The sequence below is a fragment of the Canis lupus genome, chromosome 5 (genome assembly GCF_003254725.2).
Source record: "Canis lupus dingo isolate Sandy chromosome 5, ASM325472v2, whole genome shotgun sequence".
Classification (NCBI taxonomy): Eukaryota; Metazoa; Chordata; class Mammalia; order Carnivora; family Canidae; genus Canis; species Canis lupus.
Genome location: NC_064247.1, coordinates 9525572 through 9543085, shown reverse-complemented (window position 1 = coordinate 9543085; position 17514 = coordinate 9525572). Strand labels below are relative to the sequence as shown.

Sequence of the window (17514 nt, the reverse complement as noted above, 5' to 3'; positions counted from 1 at the left end):
TTACAAAAGTTCTATTTTGTTCCTATTCAACTTTGGTCACAAAGTTTGACAGTCTCTTGTTGCTTGTTCATTTCTATAATTTTGTTTTTCATTTCTTCAAACATTTCATAGTTATTTTATATTCTATATCTGATCGTTTTAATATTTGAAGGACTTACTGGTCTAAATCTACCATTTCTGTCTTCTGACTCTCACTTATGGTATTTGTTTCCTTTTGTGCTTAATGGCCTTTTATGGTCAAGTTGTTGATCTTAATCTTTGAAAATTTTAGGAGATGCTTTTCTCCAGAGAGGATGTGCATTTTTATTTTGGGAGCTTGGGACTCCTTTCTAGGATGCCAACTCAATCCAGGAGTCTCAGGCTCTGCTCCCCCATCCTGCCGACTGGCCCAAGTCTAGTCTTCCATTACGAGGCTAAAATAAACATTTGCTCCTGGATAATCCAGATTTTCTCAGTTTCTGTATGTGCTGCTCCTGTTCCCTGGAATAGGTGTCCTTTCATCCTTTTTTTTTTTTCACCTGATTAACTAATCTAAGACTAAATTCAGATCTGTTCTCCTCCTCCAAGATACTTTTGCTGACAACCCCTAATCTAGGTTAGATGATGCTCTTACATGCTCTCTCAGAACATACTGTAGCTACTTCTGTCATGGCATTTTTCACACTGTGTTGTGATAACCTGCTTACTCATCTGTCCTCCTTCATGGGGCTGTCATCTGGGTAGGGGTCATGGCATAATCACACTGTTTCCTCGGTGTCTTGCACAGGACCAAGTCCATGGTATATTAACATGTGTTTGTAGAATAAATGAAAGCATTGCAATGAATGCATGAATGAATGAACGGGTGAGTGAGTGATGATTTTGGAGTGGACAATATGGAATTTGCAAAGAGGGTGAAGGATGATGAAGGAAGATGAAAAGAAAAGGGAAAAGGGAAATGCCTGGCATTTTTAAGCTGCTTGTTGTGTTTTCCTTGCTGAAGTACAATAAAGTTGTCATTTCATTTCATCAAAAGTTTATTGAGCATCCAGTATGTGCTAGGCACTCTGCTAGATGCTGGTAATACAAAGATGAAGATCAAAACAAACCAAAAACCAAAAGCAAAACCACTTCCTTACTTTTACCCCCCCGGATTTAAGGCAGATTTGGCTTGAGCCTGGGAAGCTGGCCCCTCAGGGATTCAGCACCAAGGCATGAAGTGTGGCATGCTCTCACTTCCCCCTCACTTCAATGCTGTCTCCCAAGGCTGAGCAGCTTGTACTCCTCCCCCAAGTCCCACACCTCATACCTGCCTGAGCAACTGTCCCCTGAAGGCATGATCTCATTCTGGATGAGGCACCTGGGAAAGTTAAGGGAACAGTTCTGGCTAGCTAAGGGAAGCTGCGAAGGCACACCTACTCAAAGGAGCCTGGAGAAGTGCATAGGGACAGGGAGCCAGGAGGGGCATGCTGTCGAGGTAATTGGCCCCTGACAGGGGGGGCCAATTAGAAATGTTGTTGCCCTTGGGGCTGGAACAAAACCTGCCCCATGTGGAGTGGTGGGGAACACAGGGATTTCTCTGTGGGATGGTGGAGAGTCAGGGCTGGAGCATAGGAGGTTGGGGAGGGGCCAGGGATGCAAGGGACTTGGATGGGCATCAGGGAAGAGAAGTTAGAACACGAGGCCCTCCTTCTCTTTCAGCTTTTTAATTGCCATCACTCCTCACACAGTAGCTTATTGTCTCTCCTGCAAACTGTTCAAGAGGCGGTGACATGGGCACGGTCTGGCGATGCCATGGCCCAACCTCTCCGTATTCTACATTTGTGTGATGAGAGAGTCTGCCCTTGTCCTGTTTCCTGGGATCTGAGCAGCTGGGAGCAGGACAGGTGGGAGTCCGGAGGCCAAGAGTTGCATCTTGTCTCCCTGCCATCCTGGGGAGCAATTAGCCGCCCCCCTCCCCTTGCCCACCATTACTCTGCAGACTTGAACCTTAGTCTCAGCTGAAGGAAGCCCAACCACCTTTCCCAGGGATAATGATTGTTTGAAAGGCTTGTTTTGTAAGGAAGCCAAGGAGAAGGCATAGGTGTGAGGGTTTAAAAAAAAAAAAAAAAAAAAAAAAAGATTCTTCACTTGATCTAGCTTTCTGGGTCAGAGGAGTGAGAACTTCCTTCTCTATTGGACTAGAGACGGAAAGAATGCTTGGTACTCCAGTGAGGGAGGTTTTGGGAGGAGGCCAAGCACGGGAAGCTTGAATCCTTTGCCCTTGCTAGGGCACAGGTCAGGGGGTCAAAAGAATGAACTTGACTCCTGCCTCACCAACCGGTAGGTACCCAGAGAAGGGTGCTCCAAGGCATGTGATTCCCGGGGTGTTCAGAATAGTCCTCTTCAAACCTAGGTTTGAAGCCGGCCTCTGACTTCCCCTAGTTTAGGACAGTTGTCCCTTTTGGGCAAGTGGCCTCTCTAAGCCGAGCTTGCCAAAAAAAAAAAAAAAAAAAAGTGTCCCGGGAACCGGGAGGGAAGGAGGGTGGGTGGAAGCGCAGAGCTCCCTAGGAAGGGCACGGGACAGTCCGGGGGGTTAGGTTACTGTTGTTAGTTTCCATAAGACCCTGGGTTGGGGGGAGGGCTGGGCCGGAAATTTAATAATCTATACGGTCCTAAGAGGGCACAACCCCCACCCACCGAGAACACAGCGGGTGGCCCGGGAGCCAGCGGGACGGTCTCCCCTCCTGAGCCCCCCCCCCCCCCCCCCGCGGTGCCCACGCTCGCCCGCCAGCCGGACCCGCGCGCCCGGACGGGGCCCTCCGCAGGTCCGCTGCGGGCGGGGGCCGCGCTCCCCCCGGCACCGGGCTCGGCCGGGCGCCCCCGGGGTGCCGAGGCGGCTCAGGCGCTGATCTCCACCGGGCTGGCCTCGTCTTGCTCGCGGAGCAGGTGCACGCCCGCAGTCCGCAGTGAGCGCGAGGCGCTGCGCGAGCGGCCGGGCGAGCCGGGGGCGCGGGGCGGCGACGTGTGCGTCCGGCCGGTGGCGGGGGAGCGCGCCGGGGAGCGCGGGTAGCGGCGGGCGGAGCGGATGGGCAGCCCGGGCGAGCGGCCGGGGACGCCCGGAGACACGGAGTAGCCGGGCGGGCCGGGCTCGGCGGCGCCCCGGGGCTCGGCGGCGGGGTTGTCCTCGGGCTCCGGGGAGTCCTGCGGGGACACGCGGCGCCGCGGTTGGCTCGGCGAGGCCTTAGCGGGGCGCCCGGCGGGGAAGGGGCGCGGGAAAAGCCGCAGCGCGCGGACTCGAGGGCCCTGCGCCCTGCCGCCCCGCTTCCCGCCTGTCCCCGACGGCCCGGCCGCCCCAGCTGTAGGACGGCGAGCGAGGAATGGCCCGATCGGTGCCCAGAGACCGAGGCTCGCATCCCCTTGTTTGACCCTGGGCGAGCCATTGCACCTCTGCCAGCCTCAGTTTTCCTATCCCTAAAGTGGGGGCGGGCGGGGGCGGGGCAGACACTTCCCAGGGCTAATCTGAGTGAAGAGGCACCGGGGTGGTGCCGCTGTCCCGCGCCAGAACGCGCCAGAACGTGGCGGGGCCCGCAGCAACCCGCTCGCTCACCTTGTCCTTGAGGATGTACAGCGCCATGGGGTTCTTCCGCTCCTGCTCGCCGCCTCGCGGGAGGGTGTCTGCTGCACAGGGCGGAGAGTGGGGTGGCTGGCCCCGTGGGGAACCCTTTCTGCCAGCCAGCGCCTACACTCTTTGCTCCCCAAGTGGCCAGTCAAGGCCCCGCCACAACCTCCACCAAAGGATCCAGAATCCCTGGGGTCCTACCTTGGCTGCACCTTTCCCTGCTCTGCAGTCTTCGTACAGTTGGTGGAGGAAGGGGCCCTGCAGAGCTGGCTTCCTGGTGGCCCAGTTCTGCCTTTTCCCAGCAGCCCACTGATCTGAGTGACGATGGGATGGGTGAGTGGGTGGCTGGGAGCTCACCTTCTGGTTTCAGACGGTCATCATTCTGATCCATATATTCCAGGGAGTTTTGCTTCTCCAGCTTCCTCTTCTTCCTGCAAATCAACCCAGCATCCTCTGAACAGAACTGTTGAGTGTGAGCCGGAGAAGGCCTGGGGGGCAGGGGCACAAGAGGAATCTGGTGTCGGTAAAAGAGGCCTTGTCACGGGAGGATGGCGCCGAGGGAGTGGCAATGGCCCGTAAGCTTTGGATTGAGTCACATTTAGGTTTGCATCCTGAGTCTGTTGGCTGGCAGCGGGGGCAAGTCGCCTAACCCATCTGAGTCTCAGTGTTATTATTATCTGTAAACTGCAGATAATCGTACTTAGAAGGTGGTTCATTAGCCACAACCAGAGTGCCCAGCCCACTGAAGGGTGCCCTGCAAGCAAAACCCCTGTTAGGGCGCTGGGGCTGTTGGGAGTTGGGAGCACAGGAGGTGATTCCGCATGCAACACATGCAGTGGTTAGATGGATCTCCTGGGAAGAGGTGCAGGGCCCTCTGCGGGGATATGCATTTAGGAGACTAAGAAAAGAATAGGGCTTGGGGTGGGATCAAAGGATTAGGGTGCTCAGGGTGTGGAACTTGGGGAGTTACCCAGACTTTTTGGAGGGTTTCCAGCAGGCACAGACTGTCACCAAGGTCACAAGAAGGAAGATGCCTCCTGTGGACAAGATGATGTAGAGGGAGCTTCTTCCTAGGGAGAGAGAGAGAGGCAGTGAGGTGGGAGAGACTTTAGAGGGGCAGCAAGTATAGTGGGGAGAGCTCTTGCAGGGAGAAGGAGGCCCAAGCAGCAGGGCTGGCCAGTGGCGGAGCTTGCTGAGCCCACTTCCCACCCTTTGCTGGCCTCCACGGAGAGGTGGCCCATCCCTGCCTGTCTCTCCCCATCTAGGGGCACTCCTTCTGGGATGTCCTCAGTCCCTTGAGGTGCCTGCCTCTTGGGATTTTGAGGCCTGAGGGTGAGCAGACAGGGAGACTCACGGTATACGGTGATCTTGATGGGCAGGCTGCGGCCCTGGCTGATGGGGTTCTCCACCACGCAGCTGTACAGGTCATCGTCCTCCATGAGCACGCGGGTGATGGTGAGCACCTTGTGGTCGGGGGACAGGAGCATTCTCGAGTCATTGAGGAGAGGCTTGCCGTCCTTCAGCCAGGTGTAGCTGGGCTTGGTGCCATTCTCGTGGGAGCAGTTGAGGGTGAAGGCCTCGCTGAGCTCCAGCACGGTGGTCGAAGCCACTAACACCTGTGGCCTCGAAATGGGCACTGAGTCCCAGGGGTGGGGGGAAGGGAGTCTGTGAGCCGTGGGCCAAGCAGCTTCTCCCCTCCCCTTCTTGACTCCCTGCCTTCCAACACAGCGCAACTCAACCTGTGGTCTGAGAAGCCCTTCAGGGATCATCCGTCCAGTCTTTCCCCATCATCCACCCATCTGTGCATTCGTTGAGCACCTACTCAGTACAGAGGATACAGTGCTGAACAAGACAGCAAGGTCCCTGCCCTTACAGACCTTCCCTTCACTCTCCTCAAATGCCCCTTCGAGATGTCTTAAACTGGCCCAGGCTGGAGCGTATTTCAGTTGGGCTCAACCTAGGTCCAAATGTCTGGGTTGAAGTATCTGCTCTGTCATGTACTAGCTGCGTGACTTTGGGCAAGTTACTCAACCTCTCTGTGCCTCAGTTTCTGCATCTACAAAATGGGGATAATCATATTAGCTAGGCCTACATTATTAGGAGCATTAAATGGGTCAGTGTAGGTGAAGCACTTAGAATAGTCTCGGGCACATAGCAAGCACTCTACAGGCGTTCTCTGTGTCCTATCTGCCGAGTTCTAATCCTGATTGTCTCACTCTCAGCTGCCAAGAGGCTTCTGTGGGGGTGTTCCGGGGCCTGGGGGCCCCAGTCCCAGGCCCCAGGCCTGCCTCCTTTCCTGCCAGAGCACTTTACCATCTACAGTGAGGTTGATGGTCTTCTCTCCAGTGAACGTGTCGTCCGTGATGGAGATCTCAACCTCGTAGGTGCCCTCGTCGGCCAGCTGCAGGTCACTGAGGAGCAGGGAGCCATTTTCGAAGAGGCGGATGCGGTCTCGGTAGTCAGGCCGTAGGGTGCCAATGACCTCTGTGCCGATGGACTGTACCACGGTCACTGGCTTGTCCCGCTTCAGCTGCCACTTCACCACGGGCTTGTCACTGCTGGTGCTGCTGTACTGCACGGAGAGCAGGGCTGACTTCCCCACCGTGCCATGGATCAGGCGCACTGGGCTGGTGATGTTCACCCCCTCCAGGGGCTCTGTGGACAGAGACCCATGGGGAGAGGGCAGTGTCAGGCCCTTGGCTTCTCACCCCTCTCCCCCATTTATGTCCTCAGATGTCTTCCTGCCTCACCCTCTGGGCTCTTCACTCCATGTCAGTCTTTCCTTCTTACCCTTCGATGCCATCTCTTCTCCTGCTATAGCTCTGGAACCTTCTGATCCACCATCACCCCTCTTACCCATCCCATTGCCCTCGGTCCTTCTTCTACATGGTCCTCTGCCTCTGGTGGTTTTCTCTGTCACCTTCCTCTTGAGGAAGACCTCCAGTTAACCTAACACTATGTGCTCCATTCACAGAAACATTTATTGAGTATTTCGCCTGTGACAAGTACTGTTCTACGTCCTTGGGATGCATCAATGAGCAAAACAGACAGACATGGACCTCAGGGTGAATTTGTCAGATTTGCTTCTTGATTGGGGATTGGGAAAGTAGGGAATGGAGCAGCATGGGAACAGAGGTTCATAAAGAAGGGAGTGTGGCACAAGGCAGTGCCAATAAAGGGGGAGTTTAGGGGCCAGGAGACAACTAGACCATTCTTCATTCACACCAAGAGTCTTCTCTTTCCTTACCCCAGCTGGATGTAGCACTTTACTAGGCCCGCCCAGGCCTGAATAGTCCTGCAGATGAGTAGTTGGTTTTGGAAATATACCCAAGATCCAGCCCAACCTGCAACCCCTAGAGAAGAGGGATTTGGGATGGACAGAACAAAGTGGTTCGAATCAAGAGGCCTTGGAAGATTGGGCTCCACCATTTACAGGCCATGTGGACCTGGGAAAGCCATCGTTCCAGGCCTCATTCTTCTCATTTAGAAAATCAGGACATGACAATTACAAGAACAACTGCCTTACCAAGCTCACGGTGGAAAAGGACAGTACTTCAGTTATCATTGTATAGTGGAAAGAACACAAGAGTGAGCATCAGAGACTTGGGCTCTTATTGTTGACTTAGGACCTAGAAGAAGTCATGTATCTGTTTGGGACTCAGATAGGTGAAATAAGTGGCAAACTGGATGTTACATCCATTTGTTCCCACCCTGCAATTCTGGGATTTTACCATCTTGTCGAATGGTTGGCCCATCTAGAGATGCATCTTGTATTTCACGAATCTTTTAGGGGCTTTAGGGGCCTGAACAGATGCCACTCACTCATGTTACAGGGCCTTGTAAAGCAATGTGACCAAATGAAGGTTTTCTGGAGAGGATGTAAGTTGGGAGCAGGGCTAAGTTTAACTAAACAGACACTTACAGGTCAGGCTTTCAGGCACTCTGCACCCCCAGCTGCTCTCTCTCATCACTGCCTCTCAAGTTCCCTCTCTCTTCTTCCCACTCTCCTACTCTGCCACTACTGCTGTTTAAATTTGGGGAAAGTGGGGCAGCCCCGGTGGCTTAGTGGTTTAGCACTGCCTTCCACCCAGGGTGTGATCCTGGAGACCCGGGATCGAGACCCATGTCAGGCTCCCTGCATGGGAGTGCAGGGAGAGTGCTTCTCCCTCTTCCTGTTTCTCTCTCTCTGTCTCTAATAAATAAATAAAAAATCATAAAATAAATAAAATAAATTTGGGGGAAGTTATGTTGTGCCCTTCCCTCCCTTATTCTTCTCCATGTGCTTATATGACCACATTGAACCAGGAGGAAATTAAACTAAGAGGTGAGTTGTGGAGATTAAATGTAATAAAACTATTCAGTCCATTTTTGGAATAAGTTCTTTGCTGTTAAGGAGTGTGGTCGTCACCTTTGGAAGGGATCAAGGAAAGGGTAATTGCTATTCTTTCACCTTTCACCTTGTACCTTTCCTCCTCTGTATCATGAGGTCATGGGACCAGATGATCACAAGGGGTCTTCTCAACTCTGACATCCTATGATCCATTATGCCAGGTATGTTAGAATCATATCTAATTGTGGAAGAAACTATTCAAATGATGAAAGCTGCCAGGTGTATGAATATGATATGCTTGTTTGTTTTTTTAAGATTTCTCTATTTTAGAGAGAGTGAGAGAGCACATGAGCCAGCAGGGGAGGGACAGAGGTAGAGAATCTCAAGCAAACTAACCCCTGAGCATGAGGTCCAGCTTGGGGCTCAATCTCACAACCCTGAGATCACAACCTGAGCTAAAACCAAGAGTTGGTTGCTTAACAGGCTGAGTCACCCAGGCACCTCTATGCTTGTTGTTGAGAGGAGTCTTGATGTAGGGGATGTAGAATGAACAAAATCAAACATTTTTAAATGTTTTTAAAATTAAAGATATATTTGTTCCCACAAAACCATGTATAAAAATGATAACACATAAAATCTAGTTCTGGCTCCCAAATTTGGTAGAAGAGGTGGTAGGGACTAGACTCCTGTCCTCCCCAATAATTGGGATGCTACTAGGAATCCCTCTGGCTCTGTGTATCAGACTGAAATCCATTTGATCAGATAATACATAAAACTTCTTCCAGCTTTCAGTTTCTGTGATTATTTAGTTGGGATTTCCTGCTTAGCAACTGCTAGGTCCCAGGCTTGGCTTGATTTAGAAAAGCAAGCTTTCAGATTTCCCCGAATAGGCAAATAGACTTCGGTATGTGTGACTTGAGGTGGCCCTGAAAAAAGTCACTGAGTTTCATTAAAGGCCATGGTGGTGATGAGCAAATGGCTGGGGAACCTCTATTCAGGACCCAGTCTGAAGCAGCGGGGTCTGTGCATGAGGGTTGTATATGCAGAACCGTCCTGGGGTTCAGCAACCCCAAGCATCAAACTTTGACAGTTCTCATTTCCTCTTTCCAGGAGGCTGGGAAGTGACAGTCCTAACCTTAAGGGGAAATGGAAGGGATTCCTCCTCCCTGGCCCTCCCTCGAGCTTCCCCTGTGTCCTATCTCTCCTATCGCATACAAGGTCCTACTGCTCCTTTTGTGATGTCTTCCTAGTTCTGGTCAGTTCTTTCTGTCAGTTTAAACTTGATTCTTCTCCATAAAAACATTGGGAAAGTGACAGCATATGGATTGCCCTAGGTTTCACCCCCCTCTAGGTGGGCACCTTCCTCACGCACAGGAATGCGGGTACGCCCACGAATCTCAAGGATGTATGTACACATGTTCAGAAGTGAATGGAGCAGTCTTTCTCAAAAGCTGACAAAGAGTATTTTGCTGAGCAAACACCATTTCCAAAAACTCTAGCCAAAATTGGAGTTGGTATTAAGTTCAGGGTTCTACAACTTTCAAGGGACACAGAGAACTGGGACAGGTGCCAAAGCAGGACACAGAAAGGAGGAAATGGCTAACAACTACGATCCATAGTGGAAATAAAAGGGACTAGGGCTATTTGACCTTGAGAAGTGATTAACTTAATCATGGTCCTTGAGTCTCTGAGGCATCATTGTGTAGGAAGTCTCTGTTCCCACAGGAGGCGGAACAAAAGGAAATTGACATCACAGCAAGATTTACCTGTCAACTTAAACTGGGCCATGGTGGTGGGTGGCCCCTCTCAAGTAGGATTTTGAACAGGAGTGACACCAAGGAATGTTAAGTTTTAAAATATGAGAATGTACGTACCAGTAGCCTTGGGTTTCCTTAATAGCCTCTCCCTTTAAGGAAACCATCACTTACTCATTTTTATGTGCTTCTTTATGCTTAGCAAAGTTTTCCTTTTGCCAGTGTTTGCCTTAAATTTTCCTTCTAAGAGTGTCAGTGAGACGGTGCCAAGCACATATTCTAGGGTTGATCTTTATACACCACGGGCTGCTGTTATATCCTTTTTTTTTTTTTTGGTCTTATTTGGGTCTGTCACCCCAAGGAGGTCCCTTCGGCCATCACAGATACCCTTCTCTGGCTTTTCTTAAATTCTATTATTTCTTTTTTGAGATGTGGTGACCAGAATTTAATCTGTGCCACAGCATGGTTTTCTAAAAGGAAAATATTTTGCTTTCTGCTTTTGGCTTTTAGTATTTTTCCTAGTGAATGATGCTCTGAGAACAACCCCCTCCTCTGCTGCTGTCCTATAGGTGCACCACTGATTGCATACATAATGAGGTTACTGTGTTGGGTTCTTTTTTTTTTCTTTTTTTTTAAAGATTTTATTTATTTATTCATGAGAGACACACAGAGAGAGAAAGAGGCAGAGACAGAGGCAGAGGGAGAAGCAGGCTCCATGCAGGGTCCCGGGTCTCCAGGATCAGGCCCTGGGTTGAAGGCGGCGCTAAACTGCTGAGCCACCTGGGCTGCCCCTGTGTTGGGTTCTTATGTTGGTGTACTCTTGAGGCCTTCAAGGGCTTCAAGAGTGTGAAATCATTTTAAATGTCAACCACTCAGGAACATAGGAGAAAGTGAGGAAGCAGAAATTGTGAAGAAGGCCCTTGGCATCCAGGAAGAGAGGTGTCTTTGTACCTTTTTATACCTACTTTTGTATCAACTTTAAAGAGTGTAGATGTTCAGTAAATGTGTATCTAGCTAATAGGTATTAAGATAGCACACAGATTTACCCTATTTTAGATCAGAACAAGCACTATTGTTTTTGTTTTGAAATTTTTATTCATTTATTTGAGAGACAGCAAGAGAGAGAGCACGAACAGGACAGAGGGAGAGGGAGAAGCAGACTCCCCACTGAGCAGGAAGCCCAATGCAGGACTCAATCCCAAGACCTTGGGATCATGACCTGAGCTGAAGGCAGACATATAACTGACTGAGCCACTCAGGCGCCCCACAGACATTATCATTAAGCTGTCAATTCACCAAAACTGACTTATAAATTTAATATAATATCAATCAAAATCCCAGGAGATTTGCTGTGTGATAGTGCACAAGAATAGACAAACAGATCAGTGCAATAAAATAGAGAGCCAAAAAATAAATTTATATATGATCACTCAACTTATGACAAAGGTGATCCTGCAGTGTTCTGGGGAAAGGATTCTTTTGGTAATAAATAGTGCCAGGCCATGGCAGGCTGTGTAGGAAAACTGGCCTTACCTTATATCTTACACAAATATTAATTCTGGATGGATTGTGGATCTAACTGTGAAAGGTAAAATACTATTTTTTAAAAAAGAAAACAAAGAGAATATCTCCACAACTTGAAAGCAGAGACATATTTCTTAAACAAGACACAAGAGTGGTACACATAAAAGAAGAAAATGATACATTGGACACAATAAAATTAAGAGCTTCTGTTCATCAAAAGGCACCATTAAGAGAGTGAAGAGGCAAGATGCAGAGTGAGAGATATTTGCAAGGCATATATACTACAAAGGACTGGTATCCAAAATATAGTTCTTAAACTCCTACAAATTAATATTTTTTTAAAAAATTTTCAGAAAGCTTAATAGAAAATGGGAAAAAAAAAAAAGACTTAGAACAAGGACTTCAGGGCAGCCCAGGTGGCTCAGTGGTTTAGCGCCACCTTTGGCCCAAGGCATGATCCTGGAGATCCGGGATTGATTCCCACATCAGGCTCCCTTCATGGAGACTGCTTCTCTCTCTGCCTGTGTCTCTGCACCTCTCTCTCTCTTTCTCTCTCAAGGTGACAGGGTCTCTCATGAATTAAAAAAAAAAAAAAAAAAAAAAAAGAACAGGGACTTCACAAATAAGGATATCCAAATGGCTAATCATGATATGAAAAAGATACAACTTCATTGATAATAATGGAAATGCAATTTTAAACCATAATTTGATACCCTTCATACTCACTAGTATGACTAAAATGAAAAAGAGAAGACACAATTGGTGAAGATGCAGAGTAACTGGAGCTGCTGGTGGGAATGCAGATTGATACAATCACTTTTGAAAATTATTTGACCATATCTACTAAAGCTAAACACACAGCTATAACTCAGCAATTCTACTCCTAGGGATATCCCCAAACAAATGTGTATATCTGTTCCCCAAAAGACAAGTACTAGAATATATTAACAACTGTATTGATAAAGCCTCAAACTAGAAACTACCAAAGTGTCTATTAAAGTTGAATAGACAAATAAATTGTAGTATATTCAGACAATGGAATACTATACAATACTGAGACCAAACAAGTTACAATTTCAATAACAACATGAATGAGTCTTACAGATTTGGTGTTCAGCAAAAGAAGCCAGATGCAAAAGAATGCATGCATATAATTCCATTTACAAAGTTCAAAGACATGCAAAATTAATCTGTATTAGAGGTTAGGATACCACTGTAACCCTGGGGGAGGGCAACAGGAAATGAAATAGTAAGGGCATGCTTCTGAAGTGCTGAAATGTTCTATTTCTTCATCTTGGAGGCTGATTACATGGGCTAATTTGTTTTTTAAAGGTTCATCAAACTGTATCCTAATGCTAAATGCATCTCTGTGCATAACTCTCTGTTAGAAGAAGAAAACAGCACCTACAATGTGGAGGTGATCTTAGAGCTAAAAGGGCAGAACCCAGGTAAGGGGCTTCTTCCTATAGGGTTCCCAGAAGATGGAATAGTTCTAGGATCCCAGAGAATGAAATTTTGCAGATTAGATTATCTAGATTTATGGCGTGCCACATTTATATCTGTATGTCAGTATCCTAGCCTCTAGAAAAACCTTGTTTGAATGTTTCATGAATGGGGCTGTGATCAATTTAGGAAAGCCTCATTTGTCCATGCTAGGGACAGAAGATTGAAGACCGAGTATTTATTCCTTGCCCCCTTTAAGTGCCTGTCTTAAAAAACTACATTTCCTAGTCTCTTTGGCACTTAGGTATGGCCATGTGACTGAGTTCCAGCCAATGGAACCAGTGGAAGTGATAGGTACTGTTTATAGGCTAGAGAAATTTTTTTTTTCTCTCTCTCCTTTTAAATTCTCTACCTGAAAGAAATGGAGAAAAACTCCAAGGTGACAGGGTGTGACTACTGGAAACACATGTCAAAGTTGATGAGAGGGATGCCTGGGTGGCTCAGTGGTTGAGCATCTGCCTTCACCTCAAGTCCTGATCCCGAGGTCCTGGGATTGAGTCCCAAATCCAGCTCCCTGCAGGGACCCTGCTTCTCCCTCTGCCTATGTCTCTGCCTCTCTCTTGTGTCTCTCATGAATAAATAAATAATTTTTTTTAAGTTGATAAAGAGCTTTATCAACTTGGTCCTTGAAAAGCTTCATGGAGTAGAGTCCTTCCTCATCCCAGGCCTAGTCTGGAACTGCATTGCACTACTACATGGTTATCACCAGGAACTTAAATTTTGGAATTTATTTGTCACAGAAGCTGGTATTTTCCTAACTAATATTGTGAGCATGGCAGAAATTCCTTATAGAATTTCAGCTCTTTATTGTTTTTGAGTCCACAGCAGTACAATGGCCCAAGCCTGCACTTACCTCTTACCCATCGTAGGTCTTAACTAATATCCTATCAACATAATTTATATTTTTTGCTGTATTTGTTGAGTTACATTTTCCCACACAGAAAATCCTTTGTCATCTTTTGTTTTTGCCTGGTCACACTGACTGACAAGATCTTTCTATATTCTTTTTCCTTACCATTCGATGACCTAAAAGAATTTAGGGACCGCGCTGACTTGTATATTGCATCATGTATTTTGTATTCCTGATTCTTAGTCTCCATACTTTTAGCTCTCTTGATTCCTTCCACTTGTTGTAATTCCCACTGAGACCACTGTCACTAAAGCTAAAAGTTACCTCTGAATTGCCATTTCCAACAAACTCTTTTAGCTGTGATGTAATAATAATAATAATAATAATAATAATAATAATATTAATAATAGAGATATAATTGGCCCTTGGTATACTGGACCTCTTTGACATATTTGATGCTGATTCTCTGGAAAACTCCCAACTCTCTTGACATTCTGGACACCACAGTCTTCTTATTCCCTCTCCATTTCTTTCACTTCCTTCTTGGCCTCCTCAGCGGACCTTTTTTCCCCTCTACCTTCCTTTACAAAACTTGGGGTTACTCAATGTTCCATGTCCAGCCCATTTTCTCCTCCTAGGTGATATTATCCATTCCCATTGTTTTATGTTTCATCTATAGGCTGAGAGTTTCTACATACCTCTCTTCAACCCTGACCTCCTTGCGCCCCACTCCTAACCTCACCCCCACTTTAGGCTATTTAACATTTTCCAACAGATGCCTCATAGGCATTTCAACCTCAATAGGGACAGTACGCATTATCACATCCCCAACCCTATCCCAGTTGTCATTTCAGATTTCACATACAAATCCTATCCCCCTCTCTAGATCCTCCCACTTTCTATCAATGACTAGGTCCTGAAATTCCCTCCAAAAAATTATCTCCCCATGTCTTGTTCCCCTTATTTTTATTCTAATTCCAGTTTATGTTATTCCTCTCTTGAACTACTGCAGTAGCCTTGTTATGTGCTCCCCACCCCCAAATTCATACGTTGTAGTCCTAACCCCCAGGACCTCAAATGTGACCTTATTTGGCAATGGGGTTATTGGCAGATGTAGTAAACTAAGATGAGGTCTGGTGTAGGATGGGGCCCTAATCTAATATGACTCATGTCCTGATAAAAAGTGGAAATTTGGACACAGACATGAGCATAGGGAGAATGTCCTGTGAAGATAGAAGCTCTGCTGCCATAAGCCAAGGAACTACGTGAAGCTATCAGAGAGACCTGGAACAGATCCTTCCTTAGAGCCTCCAAAGAAAATATGACCTTGATCTCAATCTTTTAGCGGGCAAAACTGTGAGACCATACATTTCTGTTGTTTAAACCACCCAGTCTGTGGTTCTTTGTTACAACAGCCCTAGCAAATGGATACAAGCTTCCTTTCCTATCTTATCCGCTTCCAGTTTCTTCTCCAACGCCTCGCTGCAGACCGAGCTATCTGAAGCACAGTTCTGGCCCTGCCAGTCCCCAGATGAAAAGCCATCCAATACCCATACCCCCCTTTCACAGTTTACAGATTATATCCCAGTTTCCCTAGTATGGTTTACAAGGCTCTCGCCAAATTCCCATTGGTGAGTGGCTGGGCTGCTCCCAAACACATGATGCCATCTCAAAATGTTGAAATGCCATTTCCCCAACTAAAATGCCCCTTCCCACACCTACCTATTTTTCTCATCCTTTAAAAGTTAGTGCAGACATTCCCAGGACACCTCCCCTGATATTCCTCCACCCGACCCTGTACTGCCAGAACCAGCTTTCTGGATGGGGATAGGTGACTTCTCTCTGATTCTGGGCATCCATTTCTACATTTTATTAAAATGATCTCTGAGTCTGTTTGCCTGGTCAAATTGTGAATTCTAGGCTCTCCAGAGCAGTGTGTGTCTACGCCCATCTATTTAAAGATACATCCTCTAAGGAGTTGGTAGAGTTGTCAACGGCATGGGATGAGTTATGGGCAGGTTGGTGTTAGTTCCCAAAACCAAAAGGCTCATTATCTCTAAAAGGTATTTCATCTCCCTTGCTGTGGTACACTCAGAGAAGCCAGGGTGGGGGGTGGGGAGGCACAGAACCAGATCTCCCCCACCCGTCCAAGCCCCATCATGATCCCTTGGAAAGAATGCCGGACTGGCCCACGCCAACAAGACATCCCATAAGAAATGGCTCACTGCCCTCTATCTAATGTACTGAATGCCGTGGGAGCTCCGAAGTCATGCAGCCTTTTGGGGGAGGGGCGCAGGGGCTGGGCGGGAGGCACACAGAATGAAGAAATACATTCAACACTAATGCCTGAACTCACTGAGATGCTTCCCACGGCAGCTGAGCTCTCTCCCCTCCTCCCTCCAACTCCCCCTCCCTCTCTTTTGCAAGTAACGGGTCCCCTCTCCAGACCCTTTCTTACCCTTCTGGTCACCTACCTGTCTGGATCAGAAGAAGGTAGACAAAAGGAGCGAGGCTCAGGGCACTGAAGGCTCTGGATGGGGCTCCCCTTTCTCTCTTCATTTTGGGTGGCGTTCTCCGGCTCTGGTGCAGACAATTAGCATGATTTCTCCACTCTGGGCACGTCCCTTTGTACCACTCGGAGTTTCTCTGCCCGAGCACAACCCTGCCAACTTCCCTCTGAATACACAGAGCCCTGTGTATTGCTGGACTTGTTCTTTCCTCTCTTTCAGACCTGGCATTTCTAGTTTCAAAGCCCTACATCCCCAGCTCGGAAGGGGGTATCTGCTTAGGATTTAATCTTCAATGCGGGTTCTAGCCCGATGGGTCCCATCAGTTCTCTGCCTGCCTATGCTGAGCCCCACTACCAGGGGGAGATGAGGATTTGGGCTCAATGATGGGACTGGGCTCAATGATGGGACTGAACTGGATCTTGTGTCCAAACCTATCCTGTCTCCACCTCATGCTCCTTGTTGCTGCAAAGGAGGGCGCATGCCAGGGACAGACCTCCTATGAGCTCCGGAAAGGAGGGAGGGGAGCTTTGAAATAGCCGGGGAAAGAGAGACTCCAGAGAACTGCTGAAGAAATGTAAAATCCCCCTTTCAATCCCAGGGATGACGATTGGAAAATGGCTCAAATTCTATTATTTTCATGCCTCTCCCGGTCCTGCTTGGGATTCTCTCTCCTAGCACAGAATCACGCAGATGCTGGGGACCTCTTTCCTGGAGCCACTCTGCTCATTCCCCTGCCTCTAGCCAAGTTTCTAGAACACGCCAGAGCACAGATGAAGGTAATGCTCTAACCGCCAGCATCCTGGCGGTTCTGTCAGCAGCTTGACAGCCTACTTAATCTCCTCTTGTCTCCAGGCTGTGATGAGGAGAAACACCTAGCTCCACCTGACCCCTCACTACTGTGTCAACAGCTTTCCAAAAGTACAATCAGTGCAATGTGTGCTTACCAATTGTGAGATCTTGGGACTGGCTTACAATCTCTTGCAGCCTCTAATTTCATATCTAAAAATTGGAGAAACAGTAGCTTCCTTAGAGGAATTGTTGAGAGCATCATGACAATTTTGTACAGTGGAGTGCCTTGGAAACTCTGTGTTAGATAACATTTTAAACTTTAAAAACACTGCCTCTTCTTCTTTTTCATTCCTGTAGTAATCTTTTTTTTAAAGATATTTATTTATTTATTCATGAGAGACACACAGAGAGAGGCAGAGACACAGGCAGAGGGAGAAGCAGGCTCCCTGTGGGAAACCTGACGGGGGACTCCATCCCAGGACCCTGGGATCACACCCTGAGCCAAAGGCAGACGCTCAACCACCGAGCCATCCAGGCATCCCCTGTAGCAATCTTTATATCTTGATGAGACCAAAGTTTACAGCTCCCCTCATGGTCGTCTCCAAGCCTGGTCTTACTTTTGTAAGTGCGGTAGCTACCTCTCAAAATATTCTTGTTACAGACTGCAGAAAGCC

The 17514-nt window shown here is 47.9% G+C and overlaps 1 protein-coding gene across 7 annotated transcripts; it reads right to left on the bottom strand.

The window, feature by feature from the left end:
* Positions 1 to 998: 998 nt before the first annotated feature.
* On the bottom strand, positions 999 to 16870 carry HEPACAM (hepatic and glial cell adhesion molecule). 7 transcript variants are annotated; one of them, XM_025465082.3, is made up of 7 exons: positions 16016 to 16870; positions 5894 to 6235; positions 4935 to 5216; positions 4551 to 4650; positions 3782 to 4068; positions 3569 to 3636; positions 999 to 3162 (listed from the first exon to the last, which is right to left on the bottom strand). In XM_025465082.3, exons 1-7 carry the CDS (start codon positions 16098 to 16100, stop codon positions 2860 to 2862), a joined length of 1467 nt encoding a protein of 488 aa, XP_025320867.1. In that variant the 5' UTR covers positions 16101 to 16870; the 3' UTR covers positions 999 to 2859. The 7 variants fall into 7 exon arrangements, with proteins under 7 accessions (XP_025320867.1, XP_025320866.1, XP_025320871.1 ...); XM_025465081.3 differs by having other exon boundaries at positions 3569 to 3639; positions 16016 to 16869; XM_025465086.3 differs by having other exon boundaries at positions 3938 to 4068; positions 16016 to 16867.
* Positions 16871 to 17514: the final 644 nt, after the last annotated feature.

Excerpts from the sequence above, each read along its gene's own strand:
- HEPACAM (XM_025465081.3), bottom strand. The coding sequence starts at position 16,100 with ATGAAGAGAGAAAGGGGAGCCCCATCCAGAGCCTTCAGTGCCCTGAGC. Across the intron at positions 4,651-4,934 it reads CATCAAGATCACCGTATACC|GAAGAAGCTCCCTCTACATC; the intron begins GTGAGTCTCCCT and ends CTCTCTCCCTAG. Across the intron at positions 3,640-3,781 it reads CAGGGAAAGGTGCAGCCAAG|CAGACACCCTCCCGCGAGGC; the intron begins GTAGGACCCCAG and ends CGCCCTGTGCAG.